General features: G+C 44.0%; 1 protein-coding gene across 4 annotated transcripts in view; it reads right to left on the bottom strand.

Annotated features, from left to right (window-relative positions):
* DGKD (diacylglycerol kinase delta) overlaps window positions 1-19,250 on the bottom strand; it is a 57,782-nt gene extending 38,532 nt beyond the window's left edge. For 2 of the 4 annotated variants that reach the window (XR_012057370.1, XM_072933391.1), the window contains exons 1-3: window positions 19,025-19,250; window positions 3,604-3,714; window positions 2,834-2,914 (exon numbers count right to left, since the gene is read on the bottom strand). Coding sequence is in view for 3 of the 4 variants with exons in the window: in XM_072933391.1 (XP_072789492.1) it covers window positions 2,834-2,914; window positions 3,604-3,714; window positions 19,025-19,174 (342 nt within the window). In the remaining variant the exon portion in view is untranslated. Of the gene's footprint in view, window positions 1-2,833; window positions 2,915-3,603; window positions 3,715-17,369; window positions 17,432-19,024 lie in introns of all 4 variants that reach the window. The other 2 variants (XM_030279978.4, XM_030279973.4) reach the window with 2 other exon arrangements.
* Between the last annotated feature and the right edge of the window lie 740 nt (window positions 19,251-19,990).

The following is a 19,990-nucleotide window of genomic DNA, read 5'->3' as shown; positions in this document are numbered from 1 at the left end:
AAGGCACTTGGGAAAGATTTATGCACCATGTACCAAGGCATCATACATGGAAAGCACCAGTCACAGCCCAGACATCCCAGAAGAATTTACCTTGTAGACAGCTGACTCTCAAGGACAGAGATGACAGAGATGTGACAGAACCAGCAAACACCACACCTAGAGGTCTAATGAGAGAAGAGAGCTCTGGCATGGGGCTGCTATAAGATTTATTCCCAGAGGCTTCCTATTAAATACCTCTGCAGCCACACTGCCTGACCTAAAGGAACAAAGCTAAACATAAAGCTTTTTGTTACACAAATGGAGGAATGGAGCCGTACAACATTGTAAGCTCAAAAATGCCCCGTGTCACATGCTTCCAGTCCATTCTGTAGTCATCTTATCCATTAACTCTGGGTAGCAGTCCTGAAAACTGTCCCCATTGCAACCAGGACACACTTACTGAGGAAATCTATGCGAGCTCAACCAAGTAAATCACGGTGGAATTTGTTAATTACACACTTTTTTTTAAAGGAAGAGGTCCGTGCCTTAAAACCTCACTTTTCTTGCTCTCCTTCCTGCTGAGAGCAAACAAATGACCTGTCAGTCATGTCCTATGTAAAAGGTTTACTGGCAGCTATTTTTTAACCTTACTCCTCTCTCCATGCAGCACAACCTTTGCTGGATTTATTCTCTGGTTTTCTCCTCTTATGAGGCTGCCGCACCATGCTCCTCAATGCACTTTCAACAGCTGCTCTTCTGACTGGTCAACCCTTATTACCTCTTTGGTTTGGATAAACATTCTTCATCCAAGTGGTTTATCTGATGTTTTTGTAGCTTGTCAGGAACTCAGGGGTGTCATTCAGGCAACCTGACCTGCAGAATCTATACATTAGGCAGTACAGATGCCTGCACAGAGGCTGAGTTTTCTCAGAAAGAAACCATTCTTTTATAAATTCACAAGTACCAGTCTCCATTAAAGAAAACAGAAAACCAAAAAGAAAATCACAACATCTAAAACTCTGCTTACAACACCAAGTGCTACGTATTTTCAGTTTAGGAGAAAACCTCAAATCGTATAACCCACTGATTTGAAACAGGGGAAAAAATGCATCAAAGAACTCTGAATTTTAGAAAGGAAGATACAGAGGGGAAGTAGAATGGTCTCAAAGAAAACCAACAGAAAACTGCATAACTGCAAGGAATCCCAAGCACTGACAGCAATCATGTAACAGAGCAAACAGCAGCAAGACTAGGCCACCTTCTGATTTCTTAAGTAGTTTTAAACCTCAAGGTAAACTAGCCAAGTGCCTCCATAAGCCACAACAGAAAGAGGAGATAGAAATAAGGAAGGAAACATGCTTTTCTTGAATTTACCTAAGCACCATGATACACTGCTCAGCTGGAGACAGTGCAAACTGTACCTGCTTGAATTTCAAAGTAACCCTTTACCTTTTATCAGTTAGGGAAGGCAGAGCCTAATACCAGAGTCTGTCTGACTCGAATGGGGCAATCTGAGAGAGCAAATACACTACTCCCTTCTGTCCCTAACACAGTCTTCCTGATGGGTATTACATCTCACCCAGCTACAACAGTAAGCAGCACAGTTACAGTACCTGAAAAATCAGTCTTTATATATATTTCAGAAAACTGAAGCAAGGCCCAGGATTAAATGCTCTATTAACAGGTAAGTAACATCACAGTCTTGAAAACATATCCCCTACTCAAATCACTGCATAAACCTTCTCTCTGTACTCTCATCATTGACACCTGATATCAATATTTACTTACCATACCCAGATGTGTCTCCCACCTTTCCAATTACAGATGTAGAAAGCGTTTTTAAGCTTTGGGAAGGTGTTGGGGTTTTATCTGGACACAGGCATTGCAAAGCCAAAAGCTACAGCTACACAACAGAAATGCCCTTTTGCAGATGTTTAAAGCAGCAGATCACTCCTGCTGCAGCACAAGGCACACTGCTCAGTGTTGGTCGCCACCTGCAGGACCAGGAGGGATTCTTCCCTCCACCTGGATTGCTCCCCCCTTCACTTTGCCTTAGAGCAACACTTCCTTTCCCCAGGCCCTCCTCCTCTGTTCTGAGCCCCTCAGCAGCTGTGTGGAGGTTTTCTGCTGTTCTACCAGCTTGACACTCACCCTGCAGGGCTGATGTTAATGGCTTTTTTTTCTGTACACCAGGTTCCCCCCCACATTTGAGCTTGCAAAACACCTGCACCTTAGAAATACAATCATTTTTCCTCCTAGTTCCTGAGCCTGGAGAAAATGAAGCAGGGACACCACCACTTTTCCAGACTGCAACTACTTAGCACACATTCCACATGTGACGAGTATCCTGAACCAATCCCACAGTTATTTCTGTGCTATTTCTTTCTGCTCCTCCTTTTGCTTTCCCACTATATATAGCATGCATATATAAACACACACGCAGACAAACAAAGTCAGAGAAAGAAGTTTACATATTTTAATGCCTATGGGTAAAACTAAATTCCTTTAGCAAGATCTCCAGCATAAACATGAACATCACCTCTAACTTCCTCAGCAGAACAGATTTTTCTGTCCCACTGTGCAAACAGGTTCTATCAAACCCTCTTAGCTTACAGGGAAGAAAATCCCCAAATGTCAAGTCTTCGCACAATACCTAGTAACCTAAGGTATTTCCCTGAGGTAATTTCCCACATGCACAAATATGAGTTACCAGATTGTAAAGAAAAGTAAGTTTATTATTTATTTTTCATGAAAGATGCTGTGGAGATTGTTCAGGTGTTTTTCAACTCTGCAAAAGAGATGGGATGTGTGGAAAAGATGGAAGAAGAACAGAAAATAATGCAAAAAGTCCTACCGTGAAGCTGTTGTTGACATTCTTTGTGCTGGATTCTGCCACACTGGCATCTGTCAGATCCACCTCATCAAAAATAATGGACTGCAAAGAAAAAAAACAAAAATCTAAATAAATTATTGAATCCAATGTATAAGCAGCAGACTCAAAGGGAGTCTGCCTAGCATGCTCCATATCACAGCATTTGAAAGAAATCCATATCACATGATTTGAAAGAAAGACACAGCACAAACAACATCAAGGACCTGGAAGTCTAGTTCCATACACTAGGGATCACTCTGGCCTGCCTTCAGACAGTGAACACAATGACTTTATTAAAGGATTATTTAAAAAGAACACCAAATAACTGTAGGTTTTGTTCTTGTGAAAGGAGACAGTTTTATATGTAGTTGACTATCAGCATACTAAACCAGAGGCATAGTGCTCTGATTTGATAAATTCTAGCCTTGCTCGTCTATTGCACTTTCTCCTTTCGTTCACAGTCTCTTCTTTCAGAATTGATTCAGAGTCCATTCCCTACTAACGTGCACCAAAGGGAGAAAAAAATGTGGAAAAATCAGTGTCACAGGTCCACAGATGCTTCACTTCAAAACCAAGGATTTCCAAGTGTGAGGCAAAACACAGGGATCTTCTACTAGCTACAAAGCCTGAAGACCAGTGCCTAAAGAGCTCTTTTCTCTGCTGAAGGCTGCCTCCCCACTGACACCCATCTGCCTCCAAAGCCCCTCTACTGACTTCCTTCCTTGGCCTCACAGGTACTGTCAGGACCTTACCTTAGCAGTTTTTGCATAGTAGAGCGTTCGTCCTCGCAGCTTAAAGTATCGTCTCTTCCAGCGCTGGAAGGAGCTGGTCTGTTTCATTAGCATCCCCTCTTTTATGACAGTCTACAAAAGCATCAGAGGAGAGCAGTGAAGCATAGGTTTTACTAACAGGCACATTTTCTGCTTCCCCAGCACACACCTGTAGGGGCACAACTGGAGTTGGAGACCAATAACCTCAGTGCCCTCTGCTGGAAGCGTTTCACAGATTCATTCAGCAAAACTGAGCAGCCTTCACAAGATACGACTCTCATAAACAAACAGCCCACACTGCGGTGAGGTTTTACCCTTGTCTCCAGTGCTATCACGATACCAAAGAAGATAAATAACTTAAAATTGAATGAGCGTTTCAAATCTAACAGTGATTTGGGGAGTGTAACAGTTAAACTCACCAAGGTCAGATTTCAGTCACAGGTAATTGCACCTTTCATTTAATTGGCATCTGATTACCAGCACAAACACACCCAGGATATCTGTCTCTACCTCCAGCTGTGCGTTGCGAACCAGCATCTACCTGGCACAAAGGTGGCAAGCTGCAAGCCCAGGGGGTGAAGAGTGAAACCAGAGCAAAGAAGGAGCTATATCCAACATCAGCATTTGGTATTCTTCAGATAGTCTTGGCCCTGCTTCGGTACTCTCTGGCCAGCTGCCATTTCCCAGGGCTGCAGTGCCAAAACTGTCTATGCACACTTTCCTTCTTTAACTGCTTTATAACTAGACTGACATACCAGCATACACAGCCTCATATGCTTGTTCATATACTGTGCATATGTGGGGGTATGGATTTAATCCACATGTACTTAATTCAGGTTTGAATACCAACAGCTACATGGAAATAATCTCAAGAACTGCAGCTCAGAAAGACAAAAAAGTCACAGCTGAATGTCCAACCCCAAATTCTTGATTGTAAATACTGCCCAGGAGCTGCAAGCAGTGCTATGTCATGCCTCGGTACCACACGAAACCTACTTCTCTCCTCAAAAGAGTTGCAGGAACCTGCTTCTTGCTGAGAGAGCCCAACACAATAAACACACAGTTAAAACACAGGACACAAATGGTCTGACAATCTTGTAAGACAGGTTATTCTGTATCTTGGTGCCAGGAAAATGACATAGCTTTAACATACCAGAGGTCTCAGTGGAATTCAGGTTTGTAACAGTCAGGTCGCTGATAAGTATCAATTCAAAACAGCACCAAATGGACACTGCCAGGCTAATACAGCACACAAAATAAATACTCTTGCTGATCCACAGGGTTTAGTTAATTTTAGAACTCCTTTCCAGGGCATTAAACTTGCTTTTTAAATACTATATATATTTCTAATGCGCGCCTTTAGTTTTTGGAACAGCTGTGGATTTTGATACATTCCACATACACTGGCCCTTGCCAAGCTCAAAGCTTCCTCAAAAACCACTTTGAAAAAAATGCTGACTATAAGGAGAAACATCCGTCTGAAAATATATGCTTCTCTTTTGCTAGACTGAGCTATCCTCAAACTGGCCTGAGAGATCACAGGGTCTGGACCACCATGGTGAAGCCTCTACTCACAAATCAGCTGAGAAAGAGCAGGGTCCACATTCCACCAGATCCTAAAGAGAGCTATAGAGTCAGATATAGAAGCCACTACAATCTTTCTCCACTGTGTTGGGAAATAGAAAAGGGGGAGAGCTCCCCTGTCTCCTGGAAGAACAGCATCTACCTTGGATGCTGGGCCCTGGCCAGCTCCAAGGTTAGCAAACCCCAAGCCTCATTGCCTCCCAGTGGTCTGTTTCACAAAGCCACCTGCACAGTGGAAGAAATACCTGCCAGTGCTCAGGCAAATATCAACTTAGTGTGCCTACTTCAGGCAAACTGGGAATTGCCAAACTCCACACCACTTCCACTAGAATGAAAGAGAAAATAAAAATGCACAGTTAAGGATTAAGCTCCTATAAGAAAATGGCTGTTTCCCATAGCAGCTCCCCACAGCAATGAAGCAGTCACTGAAAGGCATCCTGGCACTCATTTTCACAGGACACAGCAGCAGGAATATACTCAAAGAAGCTATAAAGCATCTAGTAGTGGCTATAGGATCCAGAAGCTAAACACACCATAGCAAAAACCAGGAACAAAATGTTAAACCACCTCAGAGATGGTGTTATATAAATAATCCAAAATTCAGACATTAACTTAGCTGAAGCTTCAGCATAAGAAAAGACAAAGCGCAAAGACTGACCAAACAGCAATCCTTGCTGAAACAACTCTTCAGGCAAGGCCAGAGCTGAAGGCACTCATCTGGAACCCAGAAAGATGCATTCATGGTCCTACTCTGCCATGGACTTTTTATGAGTTCCCAATAAAACAATTTTCACTGTGTGTCTCCATCCTCCATCTGTCAAGTGGAACAAGCACTTGCCAACTCTGTGGAAACCCACTAAAATATATCTTTCTCTCACAAGTTATTTTAACATCCAGCACCTGAGTATCAAAGAGAAATGTAAAGTACCAGCATCCAAATTACAACATTAAAGAAATCCCACATTTTTGCAGCTCATTTTTTTACAGGGAAGAAAATGGGAAAGTGGCAGGAGATTTTCCAGCTTAAGACAGAAACATGGAGTGATTTTTGCATTCCCTGGAAAAAAACACATATAAATATGTGAAAGCAGCTACTGAACTCTGCAAAGCCCTGAACCAAAATCAGAGAGGAACTAAAAATCCCAGGGAAGTCTCCTCGGTTGAAAAGCCCGAAGATATCAAGTCAGTCAGGAGGCTGATCAAAAACCAGCAACTGGAAGAAAGAGATTTCAGAGCTCTGTTGCTATGTTTGTTTACAGCTATGGTTAAATTGGGGCCAGCCAGAGCCCTTACACACCCCAGGTTCAGGCAGCATCACTTGAGCCAAACTCTTGCCCAGCCCACCAGTACAGTAACTCCCAGCAAAACAATGCCTCTGTCTTCCCTCAGCTCCCACCTGCTCCCTCACCTGAGTTGGGCTCACTCACCTCTGCACAAGATGTGCATTCTTCCATTCCTCTTTTACACCCTCTTTTTTTGTCTTTACCAAAATGCTACACTTGCAGAGGTCACCTTGCCCCAGCCTAAGCGGCAGTTCCTGTCATGGCCAGGCTCTATCTATAGAAAACCTCACAGCTACCCAGCTCAGACATGAGAGCAGCTCCTTCTGCTCACAGCAAACACGCCTCTGGTTCAGCGCTGCCCATCTCTGCACGAGAGCAGCTGGGCTATTTATAGGCACTCAGTTCAGCACAGTTTGGTGGGTTTGGGCGGAAAGGGCCAGAGATAAGATCAAGATGACTTTAAAAAATGATGTAGACATCGCTGCCTTTCTCTTCCTCTATTTTGACTTTACAGCCAAAGGACTTGTTACTTGCAGAGGAATGCAGCTGCAGAAAATGAACTGGGGAGAGGAGCTGACTGCAAAGTGACACAAATTAAATAAAAGGGGGGAGGTGAACAGCTACTTCTGCTCCCCAGCCTCTCAGCAGATTTTTAATTGAAGATCTACTCTGATCAGATTACTGGGCATGTAATTCATCAAGATAAAAGTGAAATTGCTTCTCCCATAATGGAAAGAGAGTGTTAAATCTATTTTTAGTATCATATATTGGATCCTATGGGAAAAGCTACTGCCCTGAAACACTATGAGGATGCGTGTATAATTATCCACATCCTATCCAGGATAAATACTAAAATTGTTTGCAATGGAACTGTGCAGACTTTTCTATCCAGCTGAGTCCCTTTCCAGTGTAGTGTCCTGTGGCATGGCATTCCATGGGCAGACAACACTATGAAAAAATGAATTATTGTCTCGGATCAAGTGTAAAATGATGTGATAGTGATTTCAACACTGACCGCTTTTATCATATTGCAAGTCAGTGTAAAAATGGTTACTGAAAAAACGGACAATTTAAAACAACACTGCACATAGCAGAGTGTCTTAGGAAGTCTGAAAAGAACAAGATTAGATAACTGAAAGGCAAAGCCTAGGAAATTTCTAACATTTTAGTATTTATCTTTGGCCTTGAAGAACAGCAACTTCCTGTAGAAAAAAATTCAGTTTATGGCAAGCAATACACAACCCTTCCCCCAGCTCATCCCATTTCAAAACTTGACATTTAGGAACAGCAATAATACGTTCTCAGATTTCTCCTGTCAAAATGGTTGCAGGGTGCAGGCCTAATCCTGAACTGACAAAAGAAAAGTTTTGCCACTGACCTCAACAGGAATGGTTTCAAACAACTCATAGGACTTACAAAAAGAACTTAAAAGAAAGAGAGCTTTGTGCTTCACTGTTTCCCCTTCCGGCCTTGTAAGAACAAGAAGCCAAAAGATTAACAGGAGCTGTTCAGAAAACCAACATGACAAAGTTGTGTTTTTGGCAGCACTGCTCCTCTGAGGTGTCTCTGTACCCAGTAACCCATGTCAGGTGGTCAGAGATTAAGTGCTACACAGATTAAGTGCTTTCTACACTGATGAGTGACTCTACTAAAAGTTAGGAAGCATCACATCAGATTTCAGCTACTTTCAGATTACATCCCTTGTTCTCCTGCACATAGTAGTGCTCACCAAATGAAACAAAGAAGAAGACAATCCATTCCTGAAGCTTAAACCTATTGCCCCATTTGGAAGTAGGGCTCTTAATAAAACTGATTTCCTAATCTGGAAAACAAGCCCTATTAGCCAGACTGAGGGTGACTATCAAGCATGTCCAGCTGTCAGGCTGGCAAGTGTCCCTCGGCACAGGGAGGCTCCAAACCATGTTTGATAGAGACAGAGGAAGAACAATGCAACTTATTTCACTACTGAGATCATAACATATTCTTAGGGGCAAATACTCAGCGCAGCACATTAAAAACAAGAATTATGCTTCACTGACACGTCTTTCCAAAGCAGAAAAAGAACTATGTACAAGGTAACAGCAAAATGAAACAAAGCTATCTAAATAGCAACTCAAGAACCCCAAAGCTGAAGTCCCCAGAATGTGGATTTCTCTGTTGATCATTTGTCTTTAGAATGTAAAAACTTTAAGACACACACAGTTTCTATTTGTATGCACCACAAAACACTGATTCCAAACAACAAATAATTGACTAAACAAAGCACCAAATGCAGAGAGGAAAAAACAAAATGCAAAAGTATATGTGGAACTGGGCTATCTTTATAGATGCTTACCAGGCAATTTTACAGGCAGCTGAACCCAAGGGACCAAACAACCTCATCTAGTCACTGATTTTGAGTAAGCCGTGGCAAAAAGGATAGGAGTAGGCCTGCAGGCACTTCAACATGGCCATGCCATGCTAGGGCAGGTACAAATCTGAGTGCTGTACCTTGTGGATGAAACAGTTTTAGTAGATGGCGTTATAAAAGCCCTCTGTGGTCATAAACGTGAAAATAATTAATATTTAGAAATCAAATAAAACACAGTAAATCCAACAATGAAGGTACAGGAATAAATCCAACCAACCCAATAGAATAAGACATGAAATGTCAAAAGGGTAGGGGTTAACAAGCTAATCTGAGAGCAACATCCTTCCACCAGACAGTGGTCACACCCTGGAAACGAACTCCAGGAAGCTTGGAGGGGGGAAATCTGGATCAGTAAAGCAATTCTAATGATGGAACACACAGAGAGCTATACAGATCTATAGGGGAGCACAAGGTAATTACAAGTTGCATAGTCCTGTTTGGAAATTATACATTAAATGCACTTTGCTCTTGAAAAAGTAAAAATTGCATTAAGATTTCTTTCACTGGCATCAAAAGAGCAACACATTATGAGAACTCACTGAAAAAAAAGGACTCAAGAAGAGGAGAAAAAGAAAAAAAAATCAAAGCTGGAATCAAATGTCAAAATAGAAGCTGTGGCAATGAGTCAGAGGCCCACCAACAGAAGATAAGCACTACAACTGAGGAAGGGGGTTACAGTACAGACCCTTGTACAGCCACATAGGAAAGCCTAAGAAAACTCTCCTAACAACATACTCCCAATTCTCTTCTATTGTAACCTCAAGACCTGCTGAATGAGCTGGACTCAGCACATACAGTGAGAGACTAAGGCAAGCACGGCTGACAGCTCTCCTACAGCCTCCTTGCAACTCCTGAGACAGCAGAATTCAGAGCAGAGCACGGCAATCTATCCATGGAGTAGCTGAGATGTCACTGAAACAGGTAATGCAAGCTCATTCCCCTTATCCACAGTAAAAAACAGGAACTAGCATCAAATATTGAAAAGGTTTTAATTTGTCTTGGCACAGATAAATGGTCACACACTTCATTCTTCATTAGTAAATGCTGCAGCCAATAAACAAAGAACAGGTCTTTGAACCAGCTTCTTTCAATACCAGGTTCAGCTGCTACTATTAGGAATGACTCTCCTGAAAGGGATGCACAGTCACAGACCTAAAGTGAACAAATTACCAAATGAAAAACAATTTGAGAGCACACGAAAATTATATGGGAAAGGAAATGTAACATACAGTGAATCAACGTGCAGCTCCTTGGTAAAATGAGCCCTGTCAGAGAGCTCCAAGAAAAGTATTAAAACAGATGAATATTCTGGTCAGCTACTTAGAAGGGAGAATGAAAAACACACCAGTACACTGATGCAGGATGAGTTAGGAGCTGGACAACTCCTGGCACACTAACTACTTAAGCTTCAGGATGCTTTCCATAGGCTCCCAGCATCCTTCCCAAAGATATTTATTATAAGAGGGAAATTGAGTACAAAACACCAGTCAAACTATAGCAAAGATGGAAGATAAGGGCTCAAACCCATCCACAGCGATAACTAAAGCCAAGAAAGCAACAGTTTAATATCTGGAATTTTGGAGTGGAATAAATCTATAAATCTGTACTAATTAAATGTGAACTTCACACATTTAATGACAAACATGAAAAGTTTGACTGTTATTTTTTCTGCCATCTAAAATTATATATACATGATTACATCCCTTCCTTGGGCATTTTCCCCATACACAAAAAATGTCAAAACACGCTACCAACTGTAAAACCTTCTGAGACATGTCTGTCACAAGCTATGCACCACCACCACAGAACCCCCCTGTCTGAACTCAGAAGCATGTGGCTCTTCTGCTGAGGCACAGCAATTAAACCTCATTTGGAATCATAGCTTGTATACAGAACCCTCTAATGCTGCAGCCTGTACCCCTATAGCTTAAATCACAAGCTCTTGTATTCAGAGAGACAAGTTACTACCAAAATCACGAGTCTTAAGCCCCCCATCCACTTCACCAGTAAGCAGAAGGAGCCAGGCACTCACCATCGTGGGCTTGTCGGGGCCATCCGACATGCGAGTACCAGGTGGGGAAGTGTGACCAGTGCGAGCACAGAACAGCGAACATATGGGAAAGCACATGCAGAATACAGCTGCGGATCTCATCCTCACACTCATCACCACCCCAATCCTTCCCACACCGCTGAACGCCATGGAGACCTTGGCCAAGTAGGAAGGAAAAGTCAGCAGAAAGTACCAGTAAGAGAACTTCATAATATGGGAAAGTGAAAGTTATACCTTGAGGAAGAAAACTGAATCCTTTGCCCTTGTGTTGAGGAGGCTGAAAGAAAGACAGCTTCCTCCCACTGTGTCAGGACTCCCATCACCTCTGCTACTGAATTCTGCAAGGAGCCTTGTTTGGTAGGGACTGGTAGATGCAGAAGCAAATCCTCATCCTTTTACTCCAACTAGTATTCAAATAGGTTGAGAGCAGAAAGCGGCTTTTGGCCTTCAGCCATTTAATTAATACTTAGGTATCTTAGAATTTATTTTTATCTCATCTGTAACAATGTCGTAATCAGATTTTCCATATTTATGTATTAAACAACCTATGCTTTTAAGTTTTTGTTTCCTCATCTATTTAACATCGTTTTTAAAGGATACTGCAAAGTTTTAATTTGTTTTTCCACTTCCCCTGTTTTAATGTCCTGCAAATACCTCTGATCATGCCAAAGACTTCTTGATCGGCACCAGCAACAACAAAAAGATGAGCACAGCCCTGAGAACACCGTTTTGTTAACTTTCAGCTGAACAGAACAGAAGGGGATGGTGTGAGTTCCCAGAACACTGATTTTTAATAAAACCTCAATGACAGATCTATAGAGAGTGCTCTGCCCTGCCTCAGCTGAGAGCAGTTCCAAGAGCAGGCAGCTCGCCCTCCCTGTTTTATCAGACACATCTCTGTCTTTCAAAGATCACGAAGGTGGCTGTCCCACGGGTAAGACATTACCTGGAGCTTGCATCACCTGCCTAAGTTCCCAGGTCTGGGGATGACCTAGGTGATTTCTTGCATTAAATACAAGTATGTATCTACATTTTCCCTATAGGAAACTGCAGATGGTATCACCTTTCCTCACTAGAAAATTACACGAATAAATTTACTAAAGCTTGCAAGTCTCAAGTGCAATGTGCTCCATACAAGCATCATGTGATTAAGAGGGTGTTTCCTTTCTTAAAAAAGGCAAACCACAACATCAGAACAGTGATCAGATGTAAAACTTTTCAACTTAGCAATGAAATGGTGAGGAAACAAAATGTTCTCCAAGGAAACCAAATGAAGCAATCCTGTAATAATCAATTGCCTAATTGAAGTGGTAATGTTGTAGCCATCAAGCCAACCTTTTCCTCTCTGGATGAGAGGAGAGCAGCCAGCTTAGACCTCCTCCTCTATGTAAGTGCTCTCATGTCCAGGCGTGGTCCAGGGTCTGCAGACTGCAAAATCCATACCCTGTGGAAGCACTGCACTGTTGCCTCAGAGGTGCAGCACTACTAACAAGGTATGCACAATAAGTTCATTACTTTCTGAAGTGTTTTATATAAAACATGTGAGGAGTGACCACAAACCATGGGAGCTGATGTGAAACAGTGCTGCTGCCTTAGGTATTCTGCCTGAATCTCAACTACCCCTGGATGACTATCCCACCGGGCTGCAGTACCAAACAGAAACATCTTAATATAAATTCTTAGTGAAAGAAGAAGCAACGACCCGTCAGTAAAGAAAAAGCAGGGAACAAACTGTTTCAGTGGAGAGTCAATAAAATATCCTTTAAATAATGGTTGGTGCATTTGAGATCTTGAAAGAATGCGTTCCAAGAGGAACACATGTTCACTTGGGACAGTAGCGTGCCACAAAATTTCCAATGATGCTGTGCCAATATCTAGGGTAAACCTTAAGCTTTTCAGGAATAGGGAAAAACTCTCTGTATCTCATTTGTGCCTTCTCTTACATATGCAGGTATAGCTGCTATTTCAGAAAGAATCAGACTAGATTTGTAATTAAAGAAGATAAAGTTATGCACTGTCTCACATGGTATACAGGATTTCCTAATCAGGTAATCTGGAGACAGACATTTCACAGTCTTCGTTTATAATCCTGTACTCCTCCAAAGTAAAAACTCAATTTTTCTGTAACGAGATGTTTTGGGTAAGGGAAAATACTCTAAATATTTTAATTAAGTTTTTATTTTTAAAAAGCAAGCAATTAAAACAAAACATTCAATACCTAAGTTGGTTTTCTTTTTTTTTCTCTAATTTTATTTGAGAGAATAATTAGAAGCCTGGAAATGTTTTAGTGATGTGGTCTAAGTAAATCCAAGCTCTCAAAACATGCAAAAGTTTAATGTTAGCTCTTTAGTTCTTGGAACCTGATCTATAGTTAGAATGAACGAGAAACGCTTCAAGTACGTGTGGCTTTGTGCTTTGTTTTGTTGCGTGGTGGGGCTTTTTGGTTTGGGTTTGCTGCCTTTTGGGTTTTTTTGGTTTGTTTTTTTTTAAACAAGGAAGTAACAGCTGTTGCTTTCATACAACATCCAAAACTCTCCAGCAGCAAGGCAAAGTTACAGTACACCACTAGAAATAGTGCTGGGAGGTTTCCCAAATTGTGTCAAAACAGATTAGTCTGAAGTGCACATGAAACAGAATGTATATTAAGGGACAGAAACATTCATACAGCCTAAAATCCTACCTGTGTCTTGGTTCTCAGAGAAGAAACTACTATATTCGTACTGCAAATCCAAGAAAATTCATGCCCTTAAACCTGTGCTCAAGATGTTCGGTTTCAGTTCAATCACCAAACCTTCTCCTTTTGAACAGTTCTCACTCTCTTTAGGTGAAGAGTTCCCAGTTTCTAGCTGGATCAAAGCATAAGCCACCACAATTTATGACACATGAAGATCCTAAAATGTCCTCTTTCAGACAGCCTTTTAGAAGTCAGCAAAACAAAACATACAAACATTTTAATATGTTTTACTGGAAGACAACACAGACAGAATATGAATTAAGTAATGAATTCTGGAAAATTCTTCCCTCATTTCTTGCTTATTTCTCTTACAATATTGCTTCACTGAAATGCTTTGCTTCTTATCATAATACTTCTTTCAATACTTGTATTTCAAACTAATAAACTTCTCATTTTCCTCACTCTAATCTCAGGAAACATTAAAACACTGGCACTCCAGAAATAAAAATACCACTTCTTTACCTTTAAGATGGACATTTTATCTAATAGGCAATACAAAAAGAAACAAAATGAGCTTTCTTCAGCTGCCCGTGCTACCCACCATATGTCTGAGGACTCAGTGTAGTACACTCTGGAAACTTGAACAAAAATACAGGAGAAACACTTTACTTCCCCCTGTTTTCCTTCCTTTATCCTGCAAGGGTGGCTCCAAGACCTCAAGGCTACTGGTCAGAAAGAGAATCACAACTTCCCATAGCACCAAAAGCATCACCTATATCTGGTACACAGCACAGAAAAGGGAAATGTGTTAGTTCAGATACTGAACAGTCTGTGCACTGCAGCATAAAGCTCAACACCAGTTCATCTGTACTGCTTTTCAGAATATAAATGAACTTGACATATCTCCGCTACCACAGCTAGACAGCTTCCCAGAAAGTTTGGAGAGCTGCTCACTCTGTTTGCAACTCTGGTGAAATATACACTGCAAACTTGTCTTAAAAAGTTCAAGGCAATGATAAATGCTTATAAAACTGAAAATACTACAGAGAAATTGTGTGTGAAAGTAAACAGAACTTAGACTGAACTAGTCTAAACAAGAAGTTCTCCTGATGCCACCCAAGGACGCTGCTGAAATCCTGTCTGGTAAACAGAGAGCTCAACATACCAAAACTGGCAGGCTGGAAATCCCACAGAACTGATGAATGAAATGGGAAAATGGCCTGTTCATCCACCCTCCAGCTTTCTGAACGTTGTAATGTGATGCTGGAAATGAAAGGTCAAGTTCAAAGGAAGAAGCACATTTCACTGTCAGGGCTTATAAAAGGTTCTGTGCTCCTTGGTTTCACACCCTCAGCTCTCAGGATCACTTTGAGTATTCCTGTGCCTCGGTCCATGCTGAGTGACAATGAGATGACATTACCACTTCAGCTGGCTCCAGCCGAGGCCTCAGCACTGCTTAGGAAGTGGGAGCAAGGTCCTGCAGTTGCCTCTCCTCACACACATCTTCCTTCTCTTAGCTCATTTCATCTCTTTCCTAATTCCTATCCATTCAAAAATATTTAATCTGCAGCTGCACCAACACCAGCCTGAGATCAGAGAGGAGCTAAAAGTAGTGCACTCAGGCCTTACGCTGGCATAAGTCTGACAGGTCTCAAAATGGCTGATGAAGCACACAATTCAGCCTCTGCTTCTCAGCCAGCTGAGACAAGACCATTCACATTACCTGCTGCACCTTACATGTGAGGCTTTATTATGTAATAATAATAATTATTATTATTATTACAGTGATAATAATAATTAAAAGACTGCTAAACATGCTTCCCCTATAGCTTCTTCTCTGCCTCAAAAATTCTTTCTAGCTAAAAGCAAGTAAGTACATTAGAACCCAGTATTTCACTTTCCAAACACTGAGCCTTCCACTTCTCCTTCCCCTGCCCACTGCCTCACAAGGGACAGGTTTTTTAGCTGAAGAGATGTTACCTGTGATTTGCCTTTAGACCCTGCACATCAACACCTTAGTCCTTAAACATCCAAATGATTCCACTTGCCTCACTACTATCACACCAAGCTACTTCAGTCAAATACAGTTGAACAATTGTGGGGCTTTGAGACAAATTCATTGAAGTTTTATGGTCTTGCAAGCAAGCAAGCAGCTTTATTTTACAGCATTTCTTAAGAATACAGTTGACAGTACAAGAGGAAGGAAAACATACCTTCAAAGTGTGACAAACAAGTAAATTCTGAGGAATTCCATGGGCACAACAGATTTTCTACTCAAGCTGCAGTAACAGTAAGGTTCTATGGTGATTTAGCTGTACTTATAGGCATGGTCTTAAGCTAACTGCAGCAAAAGATGTGGTCAGAAGAGATTTATATCCTCAGGCCATAGTAAAAGTCAGCCTGTGTCTCCTACTGTCACTGACAGACCTGTCCAACAGCTTCTACAGCTTACAGTAGTCAGCACTCTATCATTCAACAAATTCAGAATTAGGTCTGCCTTTACAAAGGAAGCAAGCTCTCAAAGTCTCATCAAAACCATGATTACCCACGAAGTTGTCTTTGCTTCTTGCCCTGAGGGCCAGGAAAGAGTATACATGCAGCAGCATGCAGAAAAGACAATAACAAACCAAAATGGCATCAACAAGCAATAGAACAAATCAATCCTGAATACCAGAATACCTGGGCTTACTTGGAAAATTTGACACGATTTAGTCAAAGGTTTTTGGTAGGTTAACACACAGCTGTTAACCTGTTACTGTCTACAGCTATTAAACTCTGTTAACACATAGCTTAATAGTTGTAGACAATATCTGTCTATAACACTTGTTCTTAATATGTTTATGTTTGTATATGCAAGTTTCATCTTTTTCCAGCCATGCTGACACCAGAAGTGATGTAAAACAAGGAAAACTATTAAGTAGGGACAGGAGGACGCAATACAACCCAATGCACCTTTCACCTTAGCATCTCTAACATCCTGCTATAAGAAAGAGCTCCCACTTTGACAGTGGAAAAGTCTTTGTATCCCTGCTCTCATCACAAACACCACCATGGAGACAGAGTATAGCATCCTTCCTTCCTGTTCACATGAGACCCCTGCCACAAGTGGTGTTAAAAAATCCCAAGGTTCATCCAATCTCCAGCAAGACAAATTCTTAATTTTCAGCATGCTGGATACAGGGAAATATTTCAAAAGGCTTTTTTTTTTTTTCACAGCAGAATAACAGACTTATCTTAAGTCACCTAGTGCTCCAGCACAGCTGAGATCTGCTTGATACAAAACATCAACAAGTTTAGAGGGCTCCAGGGATTCCTGGTGTGGTCAAAAGAACCATCTCACAGCCCAACCCCACAGTGCCTCAGCCCAAGAAGCCAGTGGCAGCTCCAGCAGCATCTGACAGATGGAGGAAGCAGTCCCGTCACAGTCCTCACGTACCACTGCACTTGTCACAGGGGTTTCATAACTGGCACCAATGCAGCTAAAGAATGATGTGCAGCAGAATGATGGCAGGTCCTGTGTTTGAAAGCAGGGCAAACCAGCAAGCATAAAAAAGAGCCCTTTGAACAATGCTTCAGACACTGCAGCATGCAGAGACATTTACTGTCCTTTGCTATGAGTACAAGAGAAGCAACACTGAGCTGCAGCACTAGTGCTGAGCGAGCTTTTGCATCCCCACAGCTGCACCGTGCTTGTCCATGCTGCAGAGACAAGGTGAGCACAAGGCAGGTGATGACAGAGTAACTAACCTGGTATTTCTAAGCAGAAACACATGACACAACAGTCCAAGAGTTACACAGGAGCTTAGTGGCTACAAAGAAAAATCATGCTGCTATAATAAAAAAGAGTACAGAAAAGGGAAACTCCCTATGTGTGGTTCCCAGTCTAAAATTGAAGGAAACCTTCACATCTTCTTTTACAGTAACAACACAGAAGAACTACAGTTTTGGTTGTAATTGCAGAATGTTGTTACTGTCCATAAAAAATGGTGTTATTGTTCCAGGATGAGCCACAGAGGGACAAAATACGACTGAGCCAAGGGAACCTGGGTGGAAAGTACTGTTACCTTACCAAGGAAGCAAAGCAGGACAGACAAAGCTGGGAAAAAAGACTAACCAGCTGTAAGATCACTGCTTGACCAGACAGAAAGCTAAATATTGCTATATGGGTACAGAAAGGTAAAACAGCACAGTACAAGATGGGGAGAATTAGGATACACAAAAAGGATGGGAAGATGCTGAGGGAGGCACCACACAAAGACTGCAGGGAATAACGAGGGCTGCACCTTCCAGAGCAGAGCTCTGAAGATGAGACAGTGACTTGTGCCAAGTACAACAGGAGCATGGAGGAGGGAGGTGTTGGAAAGCAATAATGGAACACTGTGACAGGGAGCTATGGCTGGGATGCACAGAGGTTCTCAGGGAAAGCATGGGGAGGTGAGGAAGGAGACTGTGGCAACTGTGACATGAGGAGAAAATGGAAGATGGAGCTTCATGGGATGAGGATGCCCTTGAGGATTCAAATACCAGGTAAATGGAGCAGCACTGGGGAGAAGGAGCCCAAATCTGACCTCCATGACTCCAAGAAAATATTACAGGGAAAGAGGGTAAGAAGGAAAGAAATAAGACGGGGTCCTGCTGAGCCTGGGCACACTGCTCCCTGAGCTGGGTAAAGCTCCCTGGGAGGCATGAACCTGGGCACTGAGAAGCTGGCCAGCCTAAGCCAGGCTAATGGGAGAAGAACTGGAGAGGTTCAGGCACCTGGGGCAACTTCAGGAGCCCCTGAGGGCAGTTTGTGGGGCTCTGGCAGACACTGAAGGGGATTTAGGGGGCAGCTGTTAACGGGCACCTGAGAAACAGTTAATTATGGGGATCTCTGAGGGGCATTTTAGGGTTCACAAGTGCCTGGACAGCTGTTGGGGGTGTTGTCAGGGGGTCTCTGCGCTGGGGGTTGAGGGTCGCCAGTAGGACCCAGAGCGGTGGTTGGGCTGTCACCAAAAACGACGGGATAAATAAACCTTTCGAACACGGACAATATTTGTTACAATTAAAGATTTTCCAGCCGACAGGGGGAAAGGGGGAAACGGCCGAGTCGCTGAGGGACGCCTTGGCGGATGTGAGGTGGGTCCAGGCAGACTCCTGAGGGGTCGTTGTGAGGGGAGAGGAGTGGGATGTGAGGGGGACCACCGGCAGCTCCCTGGGGGCCGGGCTCGGTGGCAGGCCCCAGGGGAAAGCTTCGGGGGTCTCTGGCAATTCCCAGAGCGGCGGCCCGGGCTGGCGGAGGCGCGGACCGTGCCGGGCGGGAGGGAGAGGCGGCGGCACCGAGCGTAACGCGGAGGCAGCGCCGGCCGCAGCGCCGCCAGGACCCCGAGGCCCTGCCCGCGGCCCCCTCCCGCCGCACGCACCTTCTGGCGGATCTGCCCGGACGTCGAGACTTTGCGGATGAGCTTCTGCAGGGAGCCGGGCTCCTGCTCCGGCTCGCTGTCCGACGACTCCTCGGGCGCGGCGCCGGCGGCCGGCTCTGGCTGTGGCTGCTCAGCCCCCGCCGCCGCCATGCTGCACGGACCGGCGGGGCGCCCGGCGCCCCCTACCGGCCCCGCGCGCGCGGCGCCCCCCAGCGGCGGCCGCGTCACATGGCGGCGGCGGCGGGAGGGGCCGGGGCGGGGCAGGGCCCGGCCGCCGTGACGGGACGGGGCGGGCCGCGCTGCCCCTCCGCGGCTCCCCGCGAACCGCCCGAGCGCAGCGGCCCGGCCGCAGCTTCCTGGAGCCCGGACAAAGGTGTTCAGCAGCGCTCCCCGCTGAGGCGAGCCCGACAGCCGGGACTGCGGCCCCTATTTCTTCCCATCCTTCATGGCTACTGCAGCACAGAATCACAGAGCCATTCGCGTTGGAAAAGACCTCTGACATCATCGAATCCAACCTATAACAGAACACCACCTTGTCAACCAGAGCTCTGAGTGCCACTTCCTTCGTTCCTTGAACGCCTCCACTGACGAGTACACCACCACCTGCCTGGACAGCCCCTCCCAAAGCTCGCCCCGCGTTCCCAGGATTTAATGAAACGCAGCAGCCCAGCCCCACCCGCCGTGCAGCCCCCGCCCCGAAGGGCCTTCAGGGGCGCTGAGGCCGGACCGCTCCCCCTGCCCAGCCCGGCCCCGCTCCATTGGCAATGGCCAGGTAACCTCCTCCCGCCTAACACCCATCAGATACGGGCAGTGGAGCGCTCCCGCTGGGATCTGAAGATGTGTGAGGGGAAAGCGTCTGTCACGAAACGCGTCCTGTCATTTGCTCCAAGCCGTCTTCAAACACAGCAAGTCCAGAGATGCCACTGCTCCCAGAGCGCATCCCTCTCCGGGAGCTGGCGAGCTCTT

This window comes from Taeniopygia guttata, chromosome 9, assembly GCF_048771995.1.
Source record: "Taeniopygia guttata chromosome 9, bTaeGut7.mat, whole genome shotgun sequence".
In the NCBI taxonomy this organism is placed as follows: Eukaryota; Metazoa; Chordata; class Aves; order Passeriformes; family Estrildidae; genus Taeniopygia; species Taeniopygia guttata.
The sequence above is the reverse complement of the archived record's forward strand: the minus strand, read 5'-3'. Positions and strand labels throughout refer to the sequence as shown.